Source organism: Bicyclus anynana, chromosome 16 (assembly GCF_947172395.1).
Source record: "Bicyclus anynana chromosome 16, ilBicAnyn1.1, whole genome shotgun sequence".
In the NCBI taxonomy this organism is placed as follows: Eukaryota; Metazoa; Arthropoda; class Insecta; order Lepidoptera; family Nymphalidae; genus Bicyclus; species Bicyclus anynana.
Window position 1 is genome coordinate 16,119,893 of NC_069098.1, and position 25,994 is coordinate 16,145,886.

At 43.0% G+C, this 25,994-nt stretch overlaps 1 protein-coding gene across 1 annotated transcript; it reads left to right on the forward strand.

Moving 5' to 3' along the window:
- The first annotated feature begins 386 nt into the window (after positions 1-386).
- On the forward strand, positions 387-14,988 carry LOC112055445 (uncharacterized). Its single transcript, XM_052886285.1, has 10 exons — positions 387-509; positions 840-947; positions 4,027-4,092; positions 7,373-7,472; positions 7,757-7,858; positions 8,567-8,721; positions 9,112-9,169; positions 10,376-10,476; positions 11,064-11,186; positions 14,812-14,988. The coding sequence occupies exons 1-10, from the start codon at positions 504-506 to the stop codon at positions 14,890-14,892; spliced, it is 900 nt and encodes a 299-aa protein (XP_052742245.1). The 5' UTR covers positions 387-503; the 3' UTR covers positions 14,893-14,988.
- The last annotated feature ends 11,006 nt before the right edge of the window (positions 14,989-25,994 follow it).

Sequence of the window (25,994 nt, forward strand, 5' to 3'; positions counted from 1 at the left end):
CATAGTACAGAACTTTTACTTTAACAAGTTTATGTCTGCAACTTTTTTATCATTGTAATTGTTATATATAATTAAATAAATAAATAAAACAAAATAAAAACTAGACCCAGGACCTCTGATCCAAAGGCACTGTATCAACGCACTGCTCACTGATCAGTGCTCAGTGCTCAGTGCTTATCACAGTAGGTACATAGAGGACTTTCATCCTTGCTGCTCATAGGGAATTAACAGCTGTCTGCGACTCGGTTCTCGGTGAAATTTCGTTTTTCACAAATCCCGCGGGAACTGCGGATTTTCAGGATTAAAGTAGTGTTATAATCTGCTGCTGCGTGTGCTGCCCCAGTGCCGGCGGTGTAGTAACATTTCGCAGTCGACACCATTGGCGACCAGTCCCGTCGCGCGCCGCCGCCGCCGCCGCCGCCCCCGCGCGTATATAGCGCCGGCGCGCGCGGGCTCGGCACTGTCTGGCACCGGCGGCGACAGCGGCGCACGCGACGACTGACATGAGAGTGAGTGCACCACCCGCTGCTGCTTAACCTCATTTTTATATACTTTTACACTTTGGGATTTGTTTCATTTTCTTTTTCAAAGGAAATAGGACATATTTTATTAACATGGCTGATATTGCTATCTTTAGAAAATGTATCAAGTATTTTAAAAATAATTAGTTTTTTTAGTGTAATAGATACCCTACGTCACGTTTAACCACAGAATACGTAGTATGTACAAGTCTAGCGCGGGCGGTACAATTGACAAAAATGTGTTACATTTTAACATTTGATTTATTAACAAGCCGTGGTAAAGTGCATCTGGGTGACACTCGTGTTGACGTGTTCCAGCTGATCTGCCTGTGGTGCGCGTTGCTGGGCGGCGCGGTGGGCGCGCGCGGTGGCGTGGTGGGCGGAGTGCCAGAAGACGGCTACTACGCGCCACAAACTTTCGCACAGGTCAGTGAAATCAGATTAAACGTAACTGCGTCTTTGATCCAGAAAAGACAACAATTTCGCCACAATTTTAATGTTTTCTCCCTAAGAATCAGTGCTGGATTTACCATAAAAGCTGAAGCTCAGGGCGGTGACCCGCGGGCGCGGCCGGCGGCGGCGCCGGGCTGTGTGTGGTGCTGCTGCCGGCGGTGACCCGCGGGCGCGGCCGGCGGCGGCGCCGGGCTGTGTGTGGTGCTGCCGGCGGCATCGCCCACAGTCCCCCACACCTATTAACTAGTGCAGTAAAAACAAAGCTTTGCTACTCCTAGCTTAAAAATGTACCCAAAATGTTAAAAATAATCTAGTTTCTAGATTATTCCCCTAAAAAAAGACTGAATACTATTGTGAACAGTGTCGATAGTGGACACTGTTAGCGGCGGCAAACACTTTATAACTTTGGGGCGGCAAATGTATAAATTCAGCGCTGATGAGAACCTTTGTGCCTTCACGTTTTTTGTCGCCTCGGTTCGATCCCCGGCTGGGCCGATTGAGGTTTTCTCGATCGGTCCAGATCTGGCTGGCGGGAGGCTTTCGGAGTCACCACCTTACCGACAAAGTAAAAGACAAAAGTATGAATCGCTAGGCGACGCCCGCGACTTCGTGCACACAACGTCTCCCGACATCATTTCACAGCATCGGCCGTGTGCTGAGCGGGCGACGGGGGGCACGCGCCAGTGACGGAGTACTAACCTGTGCGCTGTGAACGAAGCATTATTTAAAAAATTCTCAATATGTACCGTAACTATAGAACATTAAGGTTTGAGTTGTTGCTCCTGCCTTCGTCTGCCACGACGGTGTGATCGGCACGACATGACGTCACACGTTGTCCCAACATTCGCGTATATATTTACCTCCGACCGGATTTTGTTATACTAAGCTAAACTTTTGTGTGCTCTATTTTTTTTGTCATGTGCCCTCTAACCGGGATGCCCTGAGCAAATGCTTAAATAACTTCAAGCCTAACTGATATAGAATAACAAAATACGAGTAAATCGTGTATGAACGAACGGGTGTGCCTCCGTCTCAGGCTGTTGATTCCGTATTGAGAATTAATAAAAACGATTACAAATGTGTTTAAACAATTTAAGAATTGGGTTAAATGGCAATGTCATAAGCGGAGTGGTGGGTTCCGGCGCCGGGTCGCGTGTGGCCGCTCCAGTGCGCGCGCGGAATGGCGGGCGCACTGGAGCGCGGCGTGTGCGGGTCAGTATCGATGCCGATGTATCGCGCGGTGCCGCTCGACCGCATACGAGTAGCTCTCGGCACAGTATACTTATTACACTGTGCCGAGAGCACAGTATACTTATTACAAACAGTATACTTATTACAAACAGTATACCGACTCGGCCGTATTTTTGAAATAAATACTTTCAGCCGCGCGGTACGTAAACATGTGATAGGGCTGCCCGCCTCCAGCATTTTAATTACATCTGCCAACTTTAGTTTTGTAAATGTAAATATTATACTTTTCTTATATAAACAAATAAAATACTTTGTAAATTGTAGTAAAATATGAAGTGATCAATAAAATGCGTGTTGTTTTTTGATTGGTAGATTTAAATAAGGCTGATACTAATCAATGACCTTGAAGGATTGGTCATATTCATCTATTTATTTAGGTGATGTCATTTAGGTATTACCTCCACATTAAGTGACCAAATAATAAAAAACCGGTCAAGTGCATGTCGGGCCACGCGCAGTTTAGGGTTCCGTAGATTATATTAACACTTGAATCCCTTATATAATGCACAAAAATACCGATAACGATACCCCACACTATAGAATAGACGATAAAAAATTTATTCTGACTTGGTATATAGGGAAGGAACCCCAAATTTTTTTTTTTAAATTTTCTTTTTACCACTTTATAGACGTATATTAACATATACGTCTATAAAGTGGTAAAAAGACGTATACATACTCTTACTAAATCTCATCTTTTTAGTTTACTTATCGTACTGACAACTTTATCAATTTAACTAACAACGGAATTAGTATGCAATTTTCCATTTCTAATTACGTTTTATAAACTAGTCGACTATTTTTGATAGATAGCAATTGCTTATTAGCCGTTAACTAATAGGCTTAATAGCCTATGAATAGCCGTTAGAGGCTGGTGACATTTGACTCGTAACAAAAATTAGCTCTTAAAAACTTAATATTTTACAAACGGATCCCTAAATGAAAATATGTTGATAAAAGACCCCTTTAAACTTTCAAAGACCTATCCAACGATACCCCACACTATGAAATAAACAAACAAAAAAAAATTCATCCCCACTTTACATGTAGGGAAGCTAGCCTAAAAAAGTATTTTTGAAGATTTTATTGTACGACCTTGTTTGCGTTTACATATTACATATTCATGCTAATTTACAGCTGTCTAGTATTAATAGACACTGCGCTAAACTGCGGACGGACGGACAGGCGGACATGACGAAACTATAAGGGTTCCTTGTGGACTACGGAACCCTAAAAAAGATAAAGCTAAAAAATATAGACTTCCATTAAGTAGTTATTTTGATTATACAATATTCTTAATATATTTTCTGTACAAGTAATACAGTAATAATAATAAATAATTATTTAATTAATAATAATAAAATATTAAATATTATTTAATTTTAATAATGTTTTGTATTTTATACTTATATTGTTAAAAATTTAAAAAAAAAGAAGTAATAAATAAATAATTATTTAATAATATTATATTACCGTTTTCGTCATTTACCTATTTAGTATTTACACAATTTTATTATTTAAGCATTTATTTATATATACATATATATATATTTTTAATTATGCCTTTAGAATACAAAATATTAAACAAACTTTATAAAGAAAATAGCCCACCAGCTTTTTTTCCTAGTCGTCATAATTAATAAATCCAACACACCGTGCGTTCGTCACCGCGGCACAGTCGCGACTGTGTTCACCCCACGATCACCCCACGTTCGAGGGGCGTGGGTATAGCTCGCGGTTCGACCTCTAGTATGAAGTCCAACTACTGCTATTGTACTGTGCTCTCGGCCTCTGTCCGCAGGCCCCGCGCGCCATGTTCCGGCCCGAGGACTCGCCGTGGGCCTCGTCGCAGCGCAACACTGATGTCGTGAGTATCACCTTAACTTTACATGCACAGATTAATCAATAATAGGCAGATGGAGCGCACGGAACCCGTCACAAATACATAATACATTCTGGAGTCAGTACGACACGAAGCATCGCATCAGTCATTTTCGATATTATTCTAGAAAAATGGCTTATGTTTTTAAATGTTTTAAAATATTTTCTCAAAAACTAAAGAAATAAGATGGAATATTTTTTTATTCGTAATTATTGATTATTATATAAATTTACGTAATTAATGTTAGTGTTAGATTTAGAAATACAAATTATGAAAAAAGTTTACTTAAGTTTATTGTATACGTGGATGTCAAGGAGACGAAAGTTTGTTTTCTCATGGGTTTCAGCGGCTTCACCCCGCTGCTTGTAAAGATTCACTCGGCACTCGGCAGGCGGTGCCAAGCCAGTGATGTTTTAGTTCAAGCCGTTTAAATTACAAAATTTCTGTGGTTCTTTCAGAAACGGCTTTAATTAAAACATGATACTGGATTGGCACCGCCTTGAAACTGATCAGAAGGTAGCACATAGGTAAGATGTTGTTTTTTTCTTTTTAGTTTAGGTTAATTTTAGTTGGAAGTCGGTTGAATTTTGTTAATTAAAATTTTTATTTTTTCATTTTTAGTGTTATCATACCTACTGAGTGTGAACAAAAATTAATAAGCAATTAGCTAAATAGTAGATTGTTATACAAGGGGCTAAAAAGACCATTATATACGAGGTATTTATAGGCGTAAGGCCCGAGACGTAAGGCGAGGGCCGCCTAAATAGAAACCGAGTTTATAATGGGTTTAACCCCACGTGTTACACTCTGCTTTTCACTATGATTGCGAGGAAATAAAATAGTTTAGTTCAATATTCAATGATTTATTTTAATTGAAAATTAAATGTACAAAGTCTACAATTTTGGATATTAAGAGAGATGCTTTTACCCAGTACCATAATTTCCGACTACTGTGAAGATGAATAATAAGTATGTGAGGTAAACGTGGGAGATAATAGTTTAAAAAACTCCTTTCGTAAGTGAATCCATTCGTTGTTGTTTTCTCCACTTATTAAATTTTTCGTAGGTAAGTATTTAAGTAAATGCGTCTCGACTTTGATGGTAACAGATTGAAAATTTCATCAATTCCCCAAATTAGGATCACCATTCTCACTTGTTGTTGAAAAATATGTAAGTTACGGTCACAAATTTACAATTATTATCTGAAAAAAATCAAGTGTGTATTATTCACGCCAATTGTTATTTAAATTCTCGCTTTTTAATTTTATTTTTTTCACATGAGAAAAAGGCAAAGGCTACACCGTAAAGGATGTCCCATGTCTTCAAATCTCGCTCTATTCGCAACTAAATAAAAACTAAATAAAAAAATGAACGCATTCCAAAGACAAGATCGCTGCATTTCGTTCCAATTTAAAGTTTTTTATTTATTTTATTAGAACTAAAATTCTTTATAAAAGTGGCACGCGCTTCTGATTCTCAATTGCTTAAAGATGATGTCGATAATGTATTGCAATGGTGTACTAAAAACAAATAATAGTAGATTTTTATACAAGGGGCTAAAAAGACCCATTATATACGAGGTATTTTTAGCCTAAATAGAAACCGAGTTTATAATGGGTTTAGCCCCACGTGTTACACTCTGCTTTTCACTACGATTGCGAGAAAATAAAATAGTTTAGTACAATATTCAATTATTTATATTAATTGAAAATTAAATGTATAAAGTCTACACTCGACTCGACGACTCCTGTGAAGATGAATAATGACTATGTAAGGTAAACGTGGGAAATAATAGTTTAAAAAACTCCTTTCGTAAGTGAATTCATTCGTTGTTGTTTTCTCCACTTTACCTAGGTAGGTATTTAAGTAAATGCGTCTCGACTTTGATGGTAACAGATTGAAAATTTCATCCATCTCCAAATTAGGATTACCATTCTCACTAGATGAAGACAACAATAACAATTAACGTTGAACAATATGTAAGTTACGGTCACCAATTAACAATAAGTTTCATAAAAAGATCAAGTGTTTCACGCCAATTGTTTTTTAAATTCTCGCTTTTTAATTTTATTTTTCTTTCACATGAGAATAAAGCAAAGGTATTACACCGTACAGGATGTTCCATGTCTTCAAATCTAGCTCTATTCGCAACTCAAACAAAAATTAAATAAAAAAAAGAACGCAACGCACCCACAGACAAGAACGCTGCATTTCATTCTAATTTAAAGTTTTTTATTTATTTTTCAAAACAATCAGGGCCTTACCTATAATGATTTTATTTTCGAATAAAACCTCCTCCGTTTTATAGTAGGCTAGTGCTTGGCTAGTACTCGTAACAGACAAGAATTAAAAAAACAAAATTACTTGCTGGCTTGGCTAAAATGCTTGTTTAGCCCCGCTGTGGAGTGGTAATATGACAGTGTTTTTGAGCAAGAGTAGTGAAAAATATATTTTAAATGTCCAGTAATTACTTTTAGTCGAAAAGTAGCGGCAATTACAACTGGATGACCCAAACCTCAAACATATCGCGAGTAACTGAGATTAGAGATTTAGGCTTGAACATATCCGAACATCTCACATTTCGCAATCACATACCTATTGATCACATAAATGAAGTTCGTACTAAAGTCTATAGAACCCTTGGATTTGTGCTTCGGCAATCGCAGCATTTTAAATCTGTTACTAGGTACTCATACCTACTTATGAAACTGTTGTACAATGCGTAAGTATAGAATGTGCCATCACATGTAGCCCATTTGAACTAAAGTATATAGACATGGTGAAAAAAATTAAAAGAAAATTTATTCGGTGGATGGACAGGAAACAATAAGGATACCCAGTTAGGTTTCCTACTATATTCCTTCTGATAGTAAGTGGCGAATAAAAACTTAACTGCGGATTGCGGACAGGTGGGCCTGAAAATGAAGATTGTCAAAACGAAAAATTGTGTGACCTGATAACTGATTTGGTTCTGATTGATTTCTTGAAACATTGAATTTTATGCCCTTGTTTTGCGATTTTAATTGTGCTCCAATTGCGATTTGCAAATATTGATTCGTTCGAGTACTGCAATGAAAATTTTGGGAGAGAGTTTTCTCCTGGAACCTTACCACCACATCATCATCAACATCAGACCTAATGATCTTTACACAATCTAACCGTTATAAGCCCAAACCCGTCATCCCTCACTCGTCAGCGTGATGGTGGCAGTTAGGCTAGGTTGATGCCATACCGACGATGCTGATACACAAATGTCTGTCCCCAGGTGCAGCCGTACTACGGCTCGCAGCCGCTGTTCCGGCCGACGGACGTGGCGGCGCAGGGCACGCTCGCCCCCCCCTCCTGGCGCACCGACGACTACAGAGGTGACTGTTCCGTACAACCCTGCGACTCCCCTGATGGACGAGCTCTGCGAACTATGTTCCCCGCCCATGGCCCCTTCAACTTTGAGCTATGTTGGTGACATTTTACTCCGGGCACAGTTCGCTCTGTCGCGTGCTGAGTGACAGCGAGTATTTAGACGTCTAATATAAGCTATCTTTGTGTATTTAATTTGACATCGTTGACGCAAAGCTGTCGCGCCCGACAGGAGAGTGAATCAGCAAGTCACAGCTGTTCCCTTACTGAATGTTTTGGCACGTGTCGGCAGGCCCGCCGGCCGACGAGCGGCGGGCGGAGCCCTGGCGCGCGCCGCACGTCAGCAAGGAGCAGCAAGCCGCCATCCTGCACCACAAGCAGTCGCTGAGCTCAGGTGAGTGCTGCCGCTTCTCAGCCCCTGCTGCAGCATACTTGATCCAGTACAATAGCATGTATTTATTACACATAGGGGTACTCGTAGGTGTAGGATGGGAGTAGGATAGGGCAGGGGTAGGATAAGGTAGGTGTAGAAGCGAATGGTCACTCATCACGATACGTCGAAAACCGTTTGACGTCCAAAGATGAAAAGGGAATGGCACCCCCGGTCCTGACCACTTTAGCTACTTACCACCCAGCCATTTACTTATATCTAAAAAAAGTTGATAATTCTACTTTACTAGTAATCAATACTCGTATATAACACAAAAAGTTTACATCGTTTTAAGACATTTTAAAATCTGTAATGTACCCAATGGGGACAAGCAACAATCGTTGACCATACAGTCTGAGTTTTACGAAGACATATGACTTTTGTTTGTTTGGTAAGCTTGTTGGTAACAGAATAAAATAATATACAACTTCAACATTGTCTGCTCCGGCGGGCGTTCCCCTTTGGCAGGGAGGTAGTTCACAGTTACTAGTCCATCCGACATTATAATGGATTTTGCGAGAGGGTCAGATTAAGGAGGCCTAAGGGCGGCTGAAATCGCGGGCGTCTGCTAGTGTACTAGTCTAGTACTATAAATAGGCGCAGAGGTAGTGAGCCGCCAAGCTCCTCCCGCTGTGCGCGTGCTTCGTGCCAGTGCGTGCTTGTGCTGTGCAGAGGGCGCGTTCCGCTTCGAGTACGCGTCGGACAACGGGCTGGCGGCCGGCGAGGTGATCGAGCCCGACGGCTCGCGCGTCGGCGCCTACCAGTACAAGGACCCCAGCGGACACCTCGTCAAGCTCAAGTACCGCGCCGGCAAGGACGGCTTCCAGGTACTCGCCACCTCCATCCCACCAGCTCCTACAGAAACTGTTCAAAGTTTCATGCAAAGATTCTAAAGAAGATATCGATTTAGAACGAAAAAAGTGAAACAAAAAATATCGTATGCTAGTGCACGTAATATGGCGACGACGACACTTTCTATCGTGAAAACGAAAAAGTGTCTGGTCACTGGGGACAAGATTTCATGTGTTAAAGAAGTTATAACAATATAAAAAAATACGTTTTAAATTTCAACACTTGAAGGTAGCAGATTTCTACGATGCACCCTTGAAACCTGCTTCCTTAAAAACCCACTATGCCACGAACATCCAAACTCCACATCATCTATCGTACTTGGAACGAAAGCTCGCAAGCATTTCAGTCGCTTCTGTCTGCCGCAGATCCTGGAGGGCAGCCACCTCCCGAAGAGTCCTGAGCCGGTCGCCCCGCCAGCGCAGAGTACGTACATGCGTGAGCGAACGATTAGTTGTATTGTGTCAGTTGGAGCGTGAGCTAACGACTAGTTGTATTGTGTCAGTTGGAGCGTGAGCGAACGACTAGTTGTATTGTGTCAGTTGGAGCGTGAGCTAACGACTAGTTGTATTGTGTCAGTTGGAGCGTGAGCTAACGACTAGTTGTATTGTGTCAGTTGGAGCGTGAGCTAACGACTAGTTGTATTGTGTCAGTTGGAGCGTGAGCGAACGACTAGTTGTATTGTGTCAGTTGGAGCGTGAGCTAACGACTAGTTGTATTGTGTCAGTTGGAGCGTGAGCGAACGACTAGTTGTATTGTGTCAGTTGGAGCGTGAGCTAGAGACTAGTTGTATTGTGTTAGTTGGAGCGTGAGCTAACGACTAGTTGTATTGTGTCAGTTGGAGCGTGAGCTAACGACTAGTTGTATTGTGTCAGTTGGAGCGTGAGCTAGAGACTAGTTGTATTGTGTCAGTTGGAGCGTGAGCGAACGACTAGTTGTATTGTGTCAGTTGGAGCGTGAGCGAACGACTAGTTGTATTGTGTCAGTTGGAGCGTGAGCTAGAGACTAGTTGTATTGTGTCAGTTGGAGCGTGAGCTAACGACTAGTTGTATTGTGTCAGTTGGAGCGTGAGCGAACGACTAGTTGTATTGTGTCAGTTGGAGCGTGAGCGAACGACTAGTTGTATTGTGTCAGTTGGAGCGTGAGCTAACGACTAGTTGTATTGTGTCAGTTGGAGCGTGAGCGAACGACTAGTTGTATTGTGTCAGTTGGAGCGTGAGCGAACGACTAGTTGTATTGTGTCAGTTGGAGCGTGAGCTAGAGACTAGTTGTATTGTATCAGTTGGAGCAATGACCAGTCCAACTGATGGTGGAATAATATCACGTATAAACAGAGCTAACTTCACTTAATTTTCTGGTCATGATTTGAAAAAAAATATGAAAGGAAAATATTTTTATAAATATTCTGTTTATTATGGTGGAATGAGCTCGCTCGCTCCTGAAGAATGTTCACAGGAGCGAGCTTGTGTAGCGACGACGCTGTACCTGCTCGGTCCGAGCTCCGAGCTCCGTCCGGCTCCGTCCGAGACTTGTGCTCGTATTTCCGAGATTTCTCGACAATCGAGAGGCGGGTGCTATGCGCGTGCTCCTCCGAGCGAGTGCTGACGACTGACGTACTGGCGCGTGTTGCAGACGACTACTACACGTCTGCCTACGAGCAGCAGCGGCGGCAGTACGAGCTCCAGCAGCACTACAACCAACAGCGCGCGGAGCCGCGCCCGTGGCAGCCACAGGTGACCACTCGTCAGCTATAACGGCCTACTTTAACCGAATTCAAAGGCAGGGCAGGGATAGCGTGAGGTAGGGAAGGAATGGATGCGTAAGTCAAAGCGAAGCTTGACCGGCTCCACTAGTCGGTCTAAACAAGTAATATTAATTGAATTGAACCCAAGGCCTGCCAACTGCAGCAGCATGCAGGCAGGCAGGTACCAGCGTCACCTTCCTATAAGGGGCTGGCCTATTCACTTACCTTACCTTATCAGCCGATAGACGTCCACTCCGTGGCGTGCACTTCTTAGAAGCATAAACACCATGCATACCCTGAGGATTCATTACATACTTGTATTGGAGGAGGAATTTCCATTTTGTGTACAATTTGTGTCTATAGTATAATATACCTATTTTAAAATCTTTAGACTATCAACCATCTAATACAATTAACATCATTTCATTTCATTTCAATCAATTTCATCCTATCAGTAACTATTGCACTTTTCGTATTCCGCCCAATGTTAACGACAATCACAGTGACCTACACACTGTTAGTATAATCATGTTGACCATTGTGTGTGTGTGTGTTTAACTCGAGCTGCGTGTACAGGAGGGCGCGGCGGAGGGCGCGGGGGGAGCGCGGCGCTACTACAGCAACAACAACAACAACAACAACAACAACAACAACAACTACAGCAACAACTGGGCGGGCGAAGCGCGCGACGACGGGCAGGTACGGTGATGATGCTTTCTATCTCATCTGAGTTTCGTTGGACATTTTAGTGTAGGTACGTGGCCCCTGGGCCCGGACCCCTGCCCCTGCACTGGGCTCGAGTGCCGGCGCCAACGGTCTGTCTCCCGGCTCACACGGAGTTGGAAGCTCTCCCTCGTGCGTCAGCGAGCATGGTCAGCCATCGCAACGGTCTCAAACATTAGCATTAACATCCGACAGTGACGAATAGTTTGGCCATAAAGTGCATTGACCTTTCGGTGGTTCAAGCGGGTGTTAACAACCTATTGAAAACTTCATAACGATCATTAATTAACCGACTTCCAAAAAGGAGGAGGTTCTACGTTCGGCTGTAGTATGCTTTTTCTTTTTTTTTATTTCTGATCAATAATAATCATACAAAGTATTGCAAAGCAAAGTGCTTGAAATAAATAAGAGAAGGATTAGATGTATTCAAGTAATTAACTATGACATTAAAAGATATTTATCGTTCACAAGTCGCTCGTGAACAATGTTGTAAAAGTCGAGAGTGTGTCGAGCAGGGTAGCGTTCCTGGTCCTCCGAATTACCAAACGGTATTCGTTGAAGGTTATACAGGTTTACGCGCCGACTTCGACACATCCCGACGAGGAGGTAGAGGTATTGTATGAGGATATTTCTAAAGCCATACATGCCTCAAACTCTTATTATAATGTTGTGATGGGGGATTTTAACGCAAAGCTGGGCGAACGTAGTGGTTCAGAGTTGAAAGTGGGACGATTTGGATATGGTTCCACGAAAAATGAGATTGACTTCATCTTGTCAACCAGACGGCAAATATTCAACGATGTTTCTGTGATCCATAGGGTGAAAACCGGTAGCGATCACCGAATGATTAGAGGCACGTTGAATATCAACGTTCAGCTGGAACGGTATCGACTGGTGAAGTCTACGCTCCGACCTACTCGTGCCCATATTCAAGACCCCGAGTCCTTTCAACTAAAACTACAGAACCGCTTTGATTGCCTAGCAAATTGTGAAACTGTGGACGATCTGAACAACAGGTTCGTGGAAACTGTCCATTCCGTTGGGTCTAAGTTCTATAAGACCCACCGTACGAAAAGAACCAAAAAATTCTCAGACCATACACTTAAACTCATGGAAGAGAGGCAAGAAATGAGATTACAGTCTTCAGCAGATGCGTCAAAATACCGACTAATCAGTAGACAGATCTCTAAGTCGCAAACCAGCGACTTGCGAAACTTCAATACCGAGCGTATCAAAAATGCGATTGAAAACAATCGAGGCTCTAAAGTTTTCGCCAGAGATCTGTCTATTGGACAGACGCAGCTGACGCGTTTGAAGACCGAGCACGGTAATCTGATTTCTTCCAAGCCCGAGTTATTAAGTGAGGTCGAGAAGTTCTATGGACAGCTATACACGACTACTCAGCAGCCTGTTGACAACTTGGCTAAAGACCCTAGAGCCAAGTTGACCCGACACTGTACCGAAGATATCCCGGACGTCAGCCTATACGAGATTAGTGTGGCTCTCAAACACCTGAAGAACAATAAGACGCCAGGTGAGGACGGAATCACAGCAGAACTCCTGAAAGCGATTTCAGCGATTGTTCAATTCCGTCATTCACGAGGGCACGACGCCTGAGGCGTGGCATAGGAGCGTGGTGGTTCTGTTCTTCAAAAAAGGTGACAACACCTTGCTGAAGAATTACAGACCCATCTCGCTGTTAAGCCACGTTTACAAATTGTTCTCGAGAGTCATTACGAATCGTCTCGATAATAGGTTCGACGACTTCCAGCCTCCCGAACAAGCTGGTTTCCGAAAAGGCTTTAGTACCATAGACCACATCCATACGCTGCGGCAGGTTATACAGAAGACTCACGAGTATAACCGGCTACCATGCTTAGCGTTTGTGGACTATGAGAAAGCCTTCGATTCGGTGGAAACCTGGGCTGTGCTAAGGTCATTGCAGAGATGCCGAATTGATTACAGGTATATCCAAGCGTTGAAGTGCTTGTACAAAAACGCCACTATGTCAGTCCGTATTCAGGATCAGACTACGAGGCCAATCCAGTTGCAGCGAGGAGTGCGTCAGGGAGATGTGATCCCTCCGAAGCTATTTACCGCCGCATTGGAAGACGTCTTTAAGCTTCTGGACTGGAGCGGACTTGGCATCAACATCAATGGCGAGTACATCACTCAACTGCGGTTCGCGGACGATGTAGTCATCATGGCACAGACTCTGGATGACCTTGGTACCATGCTCAATGATCTCAGCAGAGTTTCTCAACAGGTGGGCCTGAAAATGAACATGGCCAAAACAAAAATAATGTGTAATGCTCATGTATCGCTCCACCCAGTTATAGTTGAGAACGCTGCACTCGAAATTGTAGACGAATACATATACCTAGGACATATGATCCAGTTAGGTAGGTCCAATTTCGAGAAAGAGGTGAACCGTCGAATCCAACTCGGCTGGGCTGCATTCGGGAAACTTCGTGACATCTTTTCGTCCGAAATTCCTCAGTGCCTGAAGACAAAAGTCTTCGAACAGTGCGTGTTGCCAGTGACGACCTATGGTTCCGAGACTTGGTCGCTAACTATGGGCCTCATAAGAAAGCTCAGAGTCACACAGCGGGCGATGGAACGAGCTATGTTAGGAGTATCTCTGCGTGATCGAATCAGAAATGAGGAGATCCGCAGAAGAACCAAAGTCATCGACATAGCTTAACGAGTTGCGAAGCTGAAGTGGCAATGGGCGGGGCACATAGTTTGAAGAGCCGATGGACGTTGGGGTCCCAAAGTGCTGGAATGGCGACCCCGCACTAGTAGGCGCAGTGTTGGCCGACCCCCCACCAGGTGGACTGACGACATCAATCCAGGTGGACGAATCGCAGGGATTCGCTGGATGCAAGTGGCTCAGTATCGTGATGTTTGGAAGTCCCTACAAAAGGCCTATGTCCTGCAGTGGACGTCCATCGGCTGATATGATGATGATGATGATGATTAAAAGATATACATATATTTTTTGTTTTAGTATAATTTCCTAATGAATACTGCTTCTATGTCTTTACATCAAAACTTATTATAAAGCAGCCCTTAAAAAATATTCAAAATTAAAAAAAAATATTTCTATTTCTAAATCTAAAACAGCAGTAGTTCAGTCATGGTTAATTTACTGATACTTCAAATCTACAATAGGGATGATGACAGTTTTTTAAATTGTATATAAATTAAGAGTACGCTAATAGTAAAGCAATTTTGTAAAAGTAACAGGGTATCTGCGATCATTACTTTCAGAGCTACAGGGATTTAAAGGGTCACATTTGCGTCGCTGCTGCGGATCCCTGAAAAACGCCCCATACAAAATGGTACGAACTTATGACGTCGTAGGCAATTAATGATCGTTAGATTTGTATGGGCGTTCAAACAAAATTACTAATATCTTTGTTATTTCTGCGTTTATGTTTATAGTTCATATATTAAAAAATGACACATTTAATGTAAGGAAGCTAAAACTGTATGAATTTTCATCTAATTACGATAAAGTGTTTTTACGTTTTTATGACGTTGATGGTTGAGAGGTTCGTTTGTGTGCTCTTCCTTGACGCATCGCTTCTGTCCGCAGTACCGGGAGAACGAGCTGGACGAGCAGAGTCGCGGGCCGCACTCGTTCGGCGAGGGGTACGCCTTCGCATTCAAGGGCTGAGGCGCCCCGTGCCGCCCCGTGCCGCCCCGCGCGCCCCGCGCCGCCCCGCGCCGCCCCGTCGCGCTTACAATAAAACCAACTTGTACCTGATAATAAGTGTTTTGTTCATGATTCCTCCTTCACACACGTGTAATACCCGCCGTGATGAAACGGGATGTTATGTTTGACGTATTTGCTGTGACGTCGCAGCTTTTAAACAAACGGACCGATTATGATGCGGAATAAAATAAAATAGAATGTGATTGAGATACATAAAGTTCCGATATCGGCAATATTTTTTTTTATTACGACTTGTTTATGGTATCAGTAGAACATCGGTCTCGTCGCAGGTCTCTGATATGGGTTTTTACAACGTGAGAACGTCTGTTCTACCAGCTGGACCGTCGCTCGTCCATCTGATAGTAAGTGGAAGCACACGGCACATGCGGGCCTGTAGCAAATGAAAACATAGTATTTTTATTTAGAGATTATAGAATAAAAAGCCGATTGTACGGAACATGGCAGTGATAAATTTAGGTAAAAACCTGCGGTTAATTTTTGAGTTTGGATTGCTTTTATGGTACCTACATATAATTTGTATGTTATACTTGTTACGTTCATTAGGCTATAAAAAACGGTAAACGGTAGGCCACCGATTTATGCTCCATACAACTTTTTGACTATAGTACTTGTTCGTAAATATCCAGTTAATTTGTAATTCGCAATTTCCTCAATCGGGGTGATCACTTTGTACTTTTGTCACCGATTTTGAGGGTATTCGGGCAAATCGCTTCACCGCGCTCAAGGTGGGAGCGTTCGTTGGACGTCTCGACTCGGCCGGCGCCCGTCCATTTCGACCCAGCCGTTGTGTTTTCGTGTCATTAATCTTTGTATTGCCTTCGATAAAACCACCAAACCTACGTGGTTAAAGTTTATTTCGTCACAATTTAAAACTATAACTTTGTTGTCAAAAAGAGACGCTGTGTACCAAGTACCATCGAACGCCGTATCGACGTGTTGGCGTGTAAGCTGGTCTCCAGCAGCTGGGCGGATGGATATCATCGGATTGCTTTTATTTCGGTGATATATGTAATGTAGGTAGTATAATAATTGCACAAAATTATACGTCACTCTGCGATAAACCGTTGTTTTATTCAGTACATTACATTTGGCGCAGTCGGTTTTTATTATTTTAAACATCTTAAATCATGCCTTTTGGCAAAATTGAGCCTTTTGTTGTGAATTCCCACAACTGGGATGCATATTGTCGGCGAGTGAAGCAGTTCATCGCGTTAAATAGCATCACTGAGGAATTACACGTGGCCACGTCGGTTACGCACGTCGGCGTCGCTTGTTACGAGTTAATGTGTGATTTATGCTCACCGGATTTACCAGAAGGTAATACTTTCGAACAATTAGTTAAAATTGTGAAAGATCATTTAGAGCCACAAAGGTCGGAGATCGCAGAGAGACACGTGTTCCAGCGGTTTCACCATTAATAGGTATACAAATGTTTATTGTTTAATTAATTAAATTAAAATTTAATGACATTAAGTTTAAAAGAAATATAATTAATACTATTTTTTTGAAGCATCAGCAAAGTACTCTTATATGGAGTAGTAACATTTTTGTATTAGAAACTTTTTAAGATTTTTTTTGAGTGTAGGCTTCCTTATGCTTCTGTTTGACAGCTGTTGTGGCAAATTGTTATAAATTTTTGGCGCCATATAAATAAATAAATAAATAAAATCTTTATTGACCAAACATATATACAAAAAACCATAACATTGCCTGTGGTCTCCACACTAGATTGATCTGTATCGTGGAGACCAGGCAGGATTTTCTAATGCTTTCCGTTGGACTAGGACTAATTACAAAAATTACAATAAATAGGACTACATTACAAAAAGAAATACATTACAAAAAAGAAAAGTAAAGTAAAACAGTAAGCAGAAACGTTAGATAGGTAGGTACACAATTATTTATGCTTATTTCATATTTGCATTGAATAATTCTCCGGTGTCTGTATAAGTTAAACTTTTTAACCAATTTGTTATTGTTAGACTTGCCTGATTTACTGAGAGGTTGCAAAGATCACAGGACCTTGCAACAAAGTTGTAGACTTTTGCATCGACATATGGTGTGAATCGTCGAGCGAACTCAGTTTTCGCAATTGGGAGATTGACCTTGACTATTCTTTTTCCAAATACCTTTTTCACATTTGGGGATTGTAGCAATTGTCTATGTTTTCACAAAGCTGCTTTAAATATAAAGAGTTGGCGAACTGTAAGCACCCCGCTATCTTTATGTAGTAGTGCGGTTGAATATTTGTATGTTTTTTTAGCATTACTTTTAATACTGATCGTTGAGCTATCTCTAGATCTATTAAAATTGCCTTTGCTGCACTTCCCCAAGATAGAATGCAATAGTTAGTAAAGAAGCGACTGGCATAATGAAGTGTATACTAATGTTAAGGTTGACGCGTTTGCTATATCGCGTATTTTTTTCATTATACCGGTGAGGAAAGCAATGTGTGGTCTGAAGGAGAGCTTATTATCGATCTGGATCCCAAGATATTTAAATAACCTCACCTCAAGCGAAAAGAGTCTTTGAATATGGCACAGAATTGAAAGGTACGTACAACCGCGCTCGACAGTTGGGTTGGGTTGGGTTGGGTTGGGTTGGGTTGGGTTGGGTTGGGTTGGGTTGGGTTGGGTTGGGTTGGGTTGGGTTGGGTTGGGTTGGGTTGGGTTGGGTTGGGTTGGGTTGGGTTGGGTTGGGTTGGGTTGGGTTGGGTTGGGTTGGGTTGGGTTGGGTTGGGTTGGGTTGGGTTGGGTTGGGTTGGGTTGGGTTGGGTTGGGTTGGGTTGGGTTGGGTTGGGTTGGGTTCGGTTGGGTTCGGTTGGGTTCGGTTGGGTTCGGTTCGGTTCGGTTCGGTTCGGTTCGGTTGGGTTCGGTTCGGTTCGGTTCGGTTCGGTTCGGTTCGGTTCGGTTCGGTTCGGTTCGGTTCGGTTCGGTTCGGTTCGGTTCGGTTGGGTTCGGTTGGGTTCGGTTGGGTTCGGTTGGGTTGGGTTGGGTTGGGTTCGGTTGGGTTGGGTTGGGTTGGGTTCGGTTGGGTTCGGTTGGGTTCGGTTCGGTTCGGTTCGGTTCGGTTCGGTTCGGTTCGGTTCGGTTGGGTTCGGTTGGGTTCGGTTGGGTTCGGTTGGGTTCGGTTCGGTTCGGTTCGGTTCGGTTCGGTTCGGTTCGGTTCGGTTCGGTTCGGTTCGGTTGGGTTCGGTTCGGTTCGGTTCGGTTCGGTTCGGTTCGGTTAGGTTAGGTTAGGTTAGGTTAGGTTAGGTTAGGTTAGGTTAGGTTAGGTTAGGTTTTTTTTTTTTTTTTTTTATTAAAAATCCCCTTTTTTGTAGGGACGTCAGCTTTCTCTCCGACATGTATCGGAGGTATTTTTTACTGTTGTGCGTTGTTGTCTTTTATTTAGTTTGTGTTGCTATTATTTTTACTATATTATATACAAACGAATTTTTATCCAAGTAAATATATGTATTCTTAGAACAATAAATATAATACTATAGATCTATATTCTTGATATATAATATACTAATGATAACTCTTGCTTATTTATTTCTTTTTATGGTTTTTAGTGCTACTATTTTACAAAATTCTAAAAATGCTTTCCGATTATCTTTTTGGAGCATAATTTGTTGTAGTGTTTGTTGCTTGATTTCCCAGTTAATCATCTGTTCGGTCTCATACCGTTCTTTTCCAAACATCGGGCATTCCGTGAGTATGTGTAACACTGTTTCTTCTTTAGAGGGATCGCATTGGCAAGCCGAGTTATTTTTGCACTTAAATTTAGTGAGATATTTTGCGAACCCTCCGTGCCCCGTAAATACTTGTGTTAAGATAGGCGAAAGTCTTTCATTTCGTACTATTTTATAGGCACTAGTAACGTTTGAGAAGAATAGCTTTGTCCCTGAAGCCGTTTCACCTTTTAGGTATCTTGTGTTCCAATCTTCTATAGTTTTTAATCTGATCTGACGTTTTATATATGACAGTGGGCACATGTCGTAATCGGGGGCAGTTTTCTTTTTCCTTGCTGCTTCTTTTGCAAGCTCATCAGCTCTTTCATTGCCCTCAATTCCGACATGAGCTCTTATCCAAAATAGCCTAATTATGTTGTGTTTCTCTTTAATTTTGACTAAATTTTTCCTAATTTCAAATGATATTGGATGGAAGTTACCTGTGATCTTTATACTTTCTAAAGCAGATCTAGAGTCACTGAATACATTCACGAGTGGATTGTTCGCTTTTAGTGCGATTTCGGTGGCTTTAAGTAGTGCATATAGCTCAGCCTGAAATACGGTGCAGTAATTCTCTAGAAGGAATTTACTGCTCCGTATTTCGTTACCGCCTTCCCAGCATGTTAACGCTGCACCCACTTTGCCATCGATTTTACTACCATCCGTGAATATATTCAGACCTCTGATGTCATATTTCTCTATCGTTTCAGGGCTTAGATTTTCGAGACAGACGATTTCTGGGGAAATTTCACGCGCCGGGTGAATCGCTTTCATAAAGCAAACTTTTGTCTCCACTTCTCTATCTCCCAAGGTACCTTGTGGCTTCCCCCTTTTTGCCTCGTATAGCTCTAAACACTCTAAGGCTCTTTGATTGAGAGGTATAGAGCCGGTTAGGTTAGGTTAGGTTAGGTTAGGCTAGGCTAGGCTAGGCTAGGCTAGGCTAGGCTAGGCTAGGCTAGGCTAGGCTAGGCTAGGCTAGGCTAGGCTAGGCTAGGCTAGGCTAGGCTAGGCTAGGCTAGGCTAGGCTAGGCTAGGCTAGGCTAGGCTAGGCTAGGCTAGGCTAGGCTAGGCTAGGCTAGGCTAGGCTAGGCTAGGCTAGGCTAGGCTAGGCTAGGCTAGGCTAGGCTAGGCTAGGCTAGGCTAGGCTAGGTTAGGTTAGGTTAGGTTAGGTTAGGTTAGGTTAGGTTAGGTTAGGTTAGGTTTTTTTTTTTTTTTTTTTTTTTTTTTTTAATACCGTATATCCCCCGATGTAGGTGTCGGAGACTTTATTTATCTTTGTGTAACTTTTGTCGGTTCTAGTGTCTATCAACGTTATTGCATGTATTCAATAATACATGGTAACTGCTGATCTTTTGAGCACTATCCGTTATTTATTTTCTTTATTTATTTTTGCAACAATTGCAGATGCAAATTCGAAAAATTTCTGTCTGTGCGCCGAGTCTCCTAGTATTCTGCAAAGAGATGGTGTGTTTACAATTATGTCTAACTCTAGTTCTAAGTCAAGTCTTTCCTTGCAGAACCTTGGACATTCCGTCAACAAATGGACGGGCTCTTCGTCTTTTCTAGGTTCACACTTACATTCGGGGGTATCTTTAAGTTTAAACCGGTGTAAGTACTTGGAGAACCCTCCGTGTCCCGTCAGAATTTGCGTCAGCAGGGGGTTCAGCTCTGTTTTCCTAATAATTTTATGTGCCAAGCAAACATCTGGGAAGAACAACTTGGTAGTACTGGCCGTCTCTTCGTTTGTGTACCTCTCTTGCCACAGTTGTTGAGAATCTGCTCGTATAAGTCGTTTAATTGTCGCGATCGGGTAAGCACTATAATCTGCAGCCTTTTTGATGTGTAAGGCTGCCTGCTTTGCTAAAGCATCGGCTCGTTCGTTGCCTACATTACCAACATGCGCTTTTACCCAGAGCAGCTCGATTGTTCGGCCCTGATCCCGTATGGCCTTTACATTCCTGCGAATGTTACACGCCAGCGGGTGGGTAGATCTTCCGCTTTTTATTAGTTCCAAAGCGGATCTGGAGTCGCTCAGGATCCAGCATTCATGTTCCCTACTACTTAGAGCCCACCTAATCGCTCTATCCATGGCATATAACTCCGCTTGGAATACCGTGCAGCAAGAGTCTAACTTAAGTTTTATAGCTTTTACCTCCGCACCTTTTTTCCACACGGATATGGCCGCGCCAACCTTGCCCTCGATCTTACTCCCATCGGTGTAAATATGGACTTGGTCTGTTTCTTGGTTTTCAGTATTTTCAAGGGCAGGGTTGTCGAGAAAGGCGTACGCAATCCTGGTGCTCAGTGCGGGGTGCTCTATATGCTGCAAAGCATAATCCAGTTTGGTCTCTATCTCCCTGTCCTTCGGCAGTTGGCTGAATACTCCCTTTTTCGCCATGTAAAGGGTGGCTGTCTCTTGAATACGGAGATCAAGAGGGAGTATTCCTGCCAATACTGTCACTGAGTTCAGCGAGGCAGTTCGGTAGGCCCTCGTTATTTTTTGGGCAAATCCCCTCTGAATAGCGTTCAACTGCTTCCTGACACCTAATTTTTTGGTAGCTGGTGCCCATGCGCTGGCTGCATATAGAACTATCGGCTCTATCACTGCCGTATAAATTGTCTTAATGACTTGGGGATGCAATCCCCAGCTCACTCTTGCAGCCCTGCATAGCTGTTTATAGATCACCTGTACCTTTTTGCAGGTGTTTGTCGCGTGCGCATTAAAAGTCAGGCCTTTGTCAATTGTGAGCCCCAGGAGTTTAATTTCTTCTGTGAGCTCAACTTGCATGCCTCCCATGCTCAGGAGTGGAGAGTCATATTTCAATCTATTGGTTATCACCATTGCTTTTGTTTTGTTTGGTGCAAATTTAAGCTTGTTTTTGACTCCCCACTCCCGAACATAGGCGAGTGCTGCGTTAGTCCTTCTTGACACCTCAAGTCCGGTGTCCGCATCGAAGACAAGGACGACATCATCGGCAAAGGCCTGACAATAGTCTCCTCTTCTCTCCAACCCTCTCAACAATGGGTCCAAGAGGAGATTCCAGAGGATCGGCCCACCTATGGATCCCTGGACACACCCTTTAGTTGTGTTCTTTGTATGTTCCGCACCAGCATACCTAATCGTGACCCTACGATCCTGGAGATAACTATCTATGAGTCTTCTAATGTTCACCGGACAACTTTCCTCAGCCAATCTAAGCCTTATGGCTGGCCACCAAGCACTGTCGAAGGCTCCCTCTATGTCGAGTGAAACCATTGCTATTATTTTCTTGTTTGCAAGTTTTCCTTTAATGTGTTGCATCAGGACATAGAGGGCGTCTTCGGTGCTTTTTTGTGGCATGAAGCCATATTGGCGAGTACTGAGTCTGGGTAAGATATGGAACTTTATTCGACTGACCAGCATTTTCTCCAGGATTTTGCCGAGCACCGGTAGCAATCCTATCGGCCGGTAGGCTTTTGGGTTGGTGTAGTCTTCTTTACCCGGTTTGCGAAGAACTACTACTGTCGCCACCTTCCAGATTGCCGGAAAATGGTGTAGCTCGAGACATTTGTTACTCAGGGCAAGGAACACCTCATTGTCTCGGGCGATTACTTGTTGACAGATGTCTGGAGCTAACCCGTCTGACCCCGGGGCCTTTTTGGGGTTGAAGCTTGACGCTGCGCTATGTAGTTCTGCGAGGATAAATGGTGGATCCAAGGTTTCAGTTTGCATCCATTCATTTATGCGTTCAGCTTCGTCTCTCATCTTTCGATGGTCATAGTTGTCGTCCCTTACCAGGTCTTCCGGGTAAAATGTTTCTGCTAGTAATTGTGCTGATTCCTTTAGACCATAAGTTTTGCCTTTATGAATTAATGGTAGATCTTCCTGCCTCTTGCTTGTTCTATTGATAACTCTGTAGATGCCATCCCAGAGCCCTTCCCTATCCTGTCTATTACAAAATCTTTTCCAGCTCAAAACTTGTGCTTCCTTGGCCAGTAATTCATACCTTTCTTTTGTTTGCAGGTACTCCCCGACTACTTTTGCTCTTCGGACTAGTGCAGCGCATCGGATGCGGCGTTTCTTCGTGGCGACCTCCTGTTTCAGCGCGGCGAGCTCCAGGTTCCACCACGGTAAGCTAAAATTTTCTATATTCTTCTTTTTTGTTAGTGTATCTTCACAAACTGCTTTAATTATATCTGTATATTTTTCCACATTTTTATCTAATTCTAATTTATCTCTAATTTTACCTATTTCAATTTTATTCATGTTGTTAGCATCCATTTGTTCTGATAGTTTTTCGTGAAAATCGTCCCAATTTAAATTTTTTGTATTATAAATTCTTGTAGTCCGTTGAATAGCAGTGCCTTTGATTTTAGTTAAATGAACTTCGAATGTCACCGTGTTGTGGTCAGAGCACGTCACAGTGTCGTCCACCTTCCAGTTGTCTATTAGCGCTAGCATGTCCGAAGAACATGATGTGGTATCGACACGGCTAGAGTAGATCTTGTTGCCTCTAACCGTGTAAAAAGTCGGGACGCAACCTTGATTCAGAATTTGTTGATCAATTTCGTCCAGAGCACTAGCCAATGCGTCGCCTCGACTGTCCGTATATGCGCTTCCCCACCAAGTGTTTTTGGAGTTCCCGTCTCCTCCCATTAATGTCAGAGGTCCAGTTTCGTCCGCTATCTTTCTAAATTGATCCAGGTATGGCTCCAGGGGCTCTTTGGGTTCTAGGTAATAAGAGACTACATCTGCTTCCCAGGCGCTAGTCTTGATGTTTACCACCGCGATATTGTTGGTGGTGAGTGTAGTATTCTGCGTAACGACCAGGTCCTTGTCGAATACAGCTACGGCAGCTTTTATAGTGCCGTCACCTCTATTGGCGTTCTGGTAGATTCGCACACCCGGATAGTCTCTCATCTTGCCTATTCCTCCCACATACGGCTCCTGAATCAATGCAATAGCAATCTTCTTTTTACTGGCCTCCATCATCAATTCCAGGGTAGCTAGCTTCATCTTCTGGAGGTTCGCTTGGTAGACAATGTAGGGGTTTCTGCAATTGGAATGCGATGGAGACTTTACATTTGTAGAACCGCCTGTTGTGCCTTTAGCAGTACGCTATACTGGCCCGAGCCAATGCGTCCCACTTGCGTCTCACTGGACATTCCAAGCTGAACGCGTTGTGTGCAGTCTGGTCTAGCTTAGCTATGACACAGTTGCAACACTTGGGGGCCGCATTGGCGAGCCAGTCAGCGCACTCTGTTTTCGTGTGCGGTCCGCCGCAGTGACTACATTTGATAGACGTTTCTTTGCAGAAACGTCTTCCATGCCCGTAAGCAAGGCAAAGCGAGCACTGCACAACAGGCGAAAAGTCGGCTACCTTAACTTTTTGTAAGTCTATATGTACGGCTGCAACTTCCGTCATTCGCTTCCAAATCAGAGGGGATAGTGCCATGACGACGTGGCATGTATGGGGATTCCTCGTCTTGCGTCTAAAGCGAACCTCTATGCGGTCATCGCCTGTAATGCCGCTGAAGAGACCCCTATTTTGGTTTCTTAAGGCTTGTTTTATGTCCTCATCTGTGTTAAAGTTAAGGACATCCTTCAGTATGATGAGAGGGTCCTTATTTTTAATTTCTTCTATTTTTAGTTTACTAGATGCGCTTGCGAGCCTATCCTTTATCTTTCTTCTGTCCTCCTCTGTGCTGCACCCCATTATGACTTTTCTGTCTTTGGCTTTCCGCACTCTCTCCACCTTGACCCAGCCCTCTTTCGCGTTGATTACCTGTCTTATTTCCGTTAAAACCTCTTCCCCTGTTTCGGTTTCGTCATTTGAAGAGACTACAATAGAATGCAGTGTTGGCTGTACGTGGCTTGGTCTGGTTTCGCCTGATACAACACCTGCGTACGAGGTCCCCTGTCTATCCACCTGGTCACACAGTTGTCGTACTTGGTCTCTTAAAGCTGTGAGTTCACTCTTCGTTGAGATCACCACCTCTCTTTGCTGTTTCAGCTCTACCATAACCTCTCTATTCATCTCCATGGAAGTAGTGGTCCGCAGCATACACTGAGTTGGCATTGCTGCCCCAGGAGTAGGCGTTGGCGCTGCCATCTCTGCTTCTTTTACCAGCTCAAACAACCTGTCGATTGCACGTATCACCTCATTTTTTATTTCTGTCTTAGTGTTCCGTGAATTATTTAGTTGTAGTTTGGCCTTTACAACACATGCCTTGGCCTCAGTTATCCTTCCTCTCGGCTGTGTAACGAAGGTCATGTTTGGTGAAACGGTCGTCGTGTCAGAATGTACCCTTCTGCTCCGAGCCGCCGCACTCTTCACTTCGGGACAAGAGGGAGGGAGAGCCTGCACCTCCCCGGATTGAGTTGTCTGCGTGGCAAGTAGTTCGTCTTCGGTGTGGACGAGACCATTATTTTCTGTCAAAGGTGGTGTACACAGAAGGATAGCCTCTTCGTGGGGCTTCAAAGGCTTGGCTGGACTCCTAATTCCGAACATGGTGTATTTAGTAAACCTAACCTATAATTTAATAAATTATTTACTTAAATCTAATTTGTTAAAAGGTGTAAGGTGCCTCCTAACTGTCAATAAGTTACTTAATTCTAGTCTAAATCACAGTCTATTCCTTAATGTAAGCTAATAATTCTAAAGGTGTAAAGTGCCTCAAGTCAAAATACCTATATGTGTCTTAAAATTAAAATTTCTATCTTAACCTAATTATGTTGGGAGGTGTAAAAAGCCTCCCAATAGTCTTAAACGTCAGTTATTAGTCGAGTTAGAGTGCAGTTACAATAATATGTTTGGGTTAGGTTAGGTTAGGTTAGGTTCGGTTAGGTTAGGTTAGGTTAGGTTAGGTTAGGTTAGGTTAGGTTAGGTTAGGTTAGGTTAGGTTAGGTTAGGTTAGGTTAGGTTAGGTTAGGTTAGGTTAGGTTAGGTTAGGTTAGGTTAGGTTAGGTTAGGTTAGGTTAGGTTAGGTTAGGTTAGGTTAGGTTAGGTTAGGTTAGGTTAGGTTAGGTTAGGTTAGGTTAGGTTAGGTTAGGTTAGGTTAGGTTAGGTTAGGTTAGGTTAGGTTAGGTTAGGTTAGGTTAGGTTAGGTTAGGTTAGGTTAGGTTAGGTTAGGTTAGGTTAGGTTAGGTTAGGTTAGGTTAGGTTAGGTTAGGTTAGGTTAGGTTAGGTTAGGTTAGGTTAGGTTAGGTTAGGTTAGGTTAGGTTAGGTTAGGTTAGGTTAGGTTAGGTTAGGTTAGGTTAGGTTAGGTTAGGTTAGGTTAGGTTAGGTTAGGTTAGGTTAGGTTAGGTTAGGTTAGGTTAGGTTAGGTTAGGTTAGGTTAGGTTAG

Bases quoted from the DNA above. Each gene is read 5' to 3' on its own strand.
- LOC112055445 (XM_052886285.1), top strand. The intron at 4,093-7,372 runs GTGAGTATCACC...GTCTGTCCCCAG, and splicing joins CGCAGCGCAACACTGATGTC to GTGCAGCCGTACTACGGCTC. The intron at 11,187-14,811 runs GTACGGTGATGA...TTCTGTCCGCAG, and splicing joins AAGCGCGCGACGACGGGCAG to TACCGGGAGAACGAGCTGGA.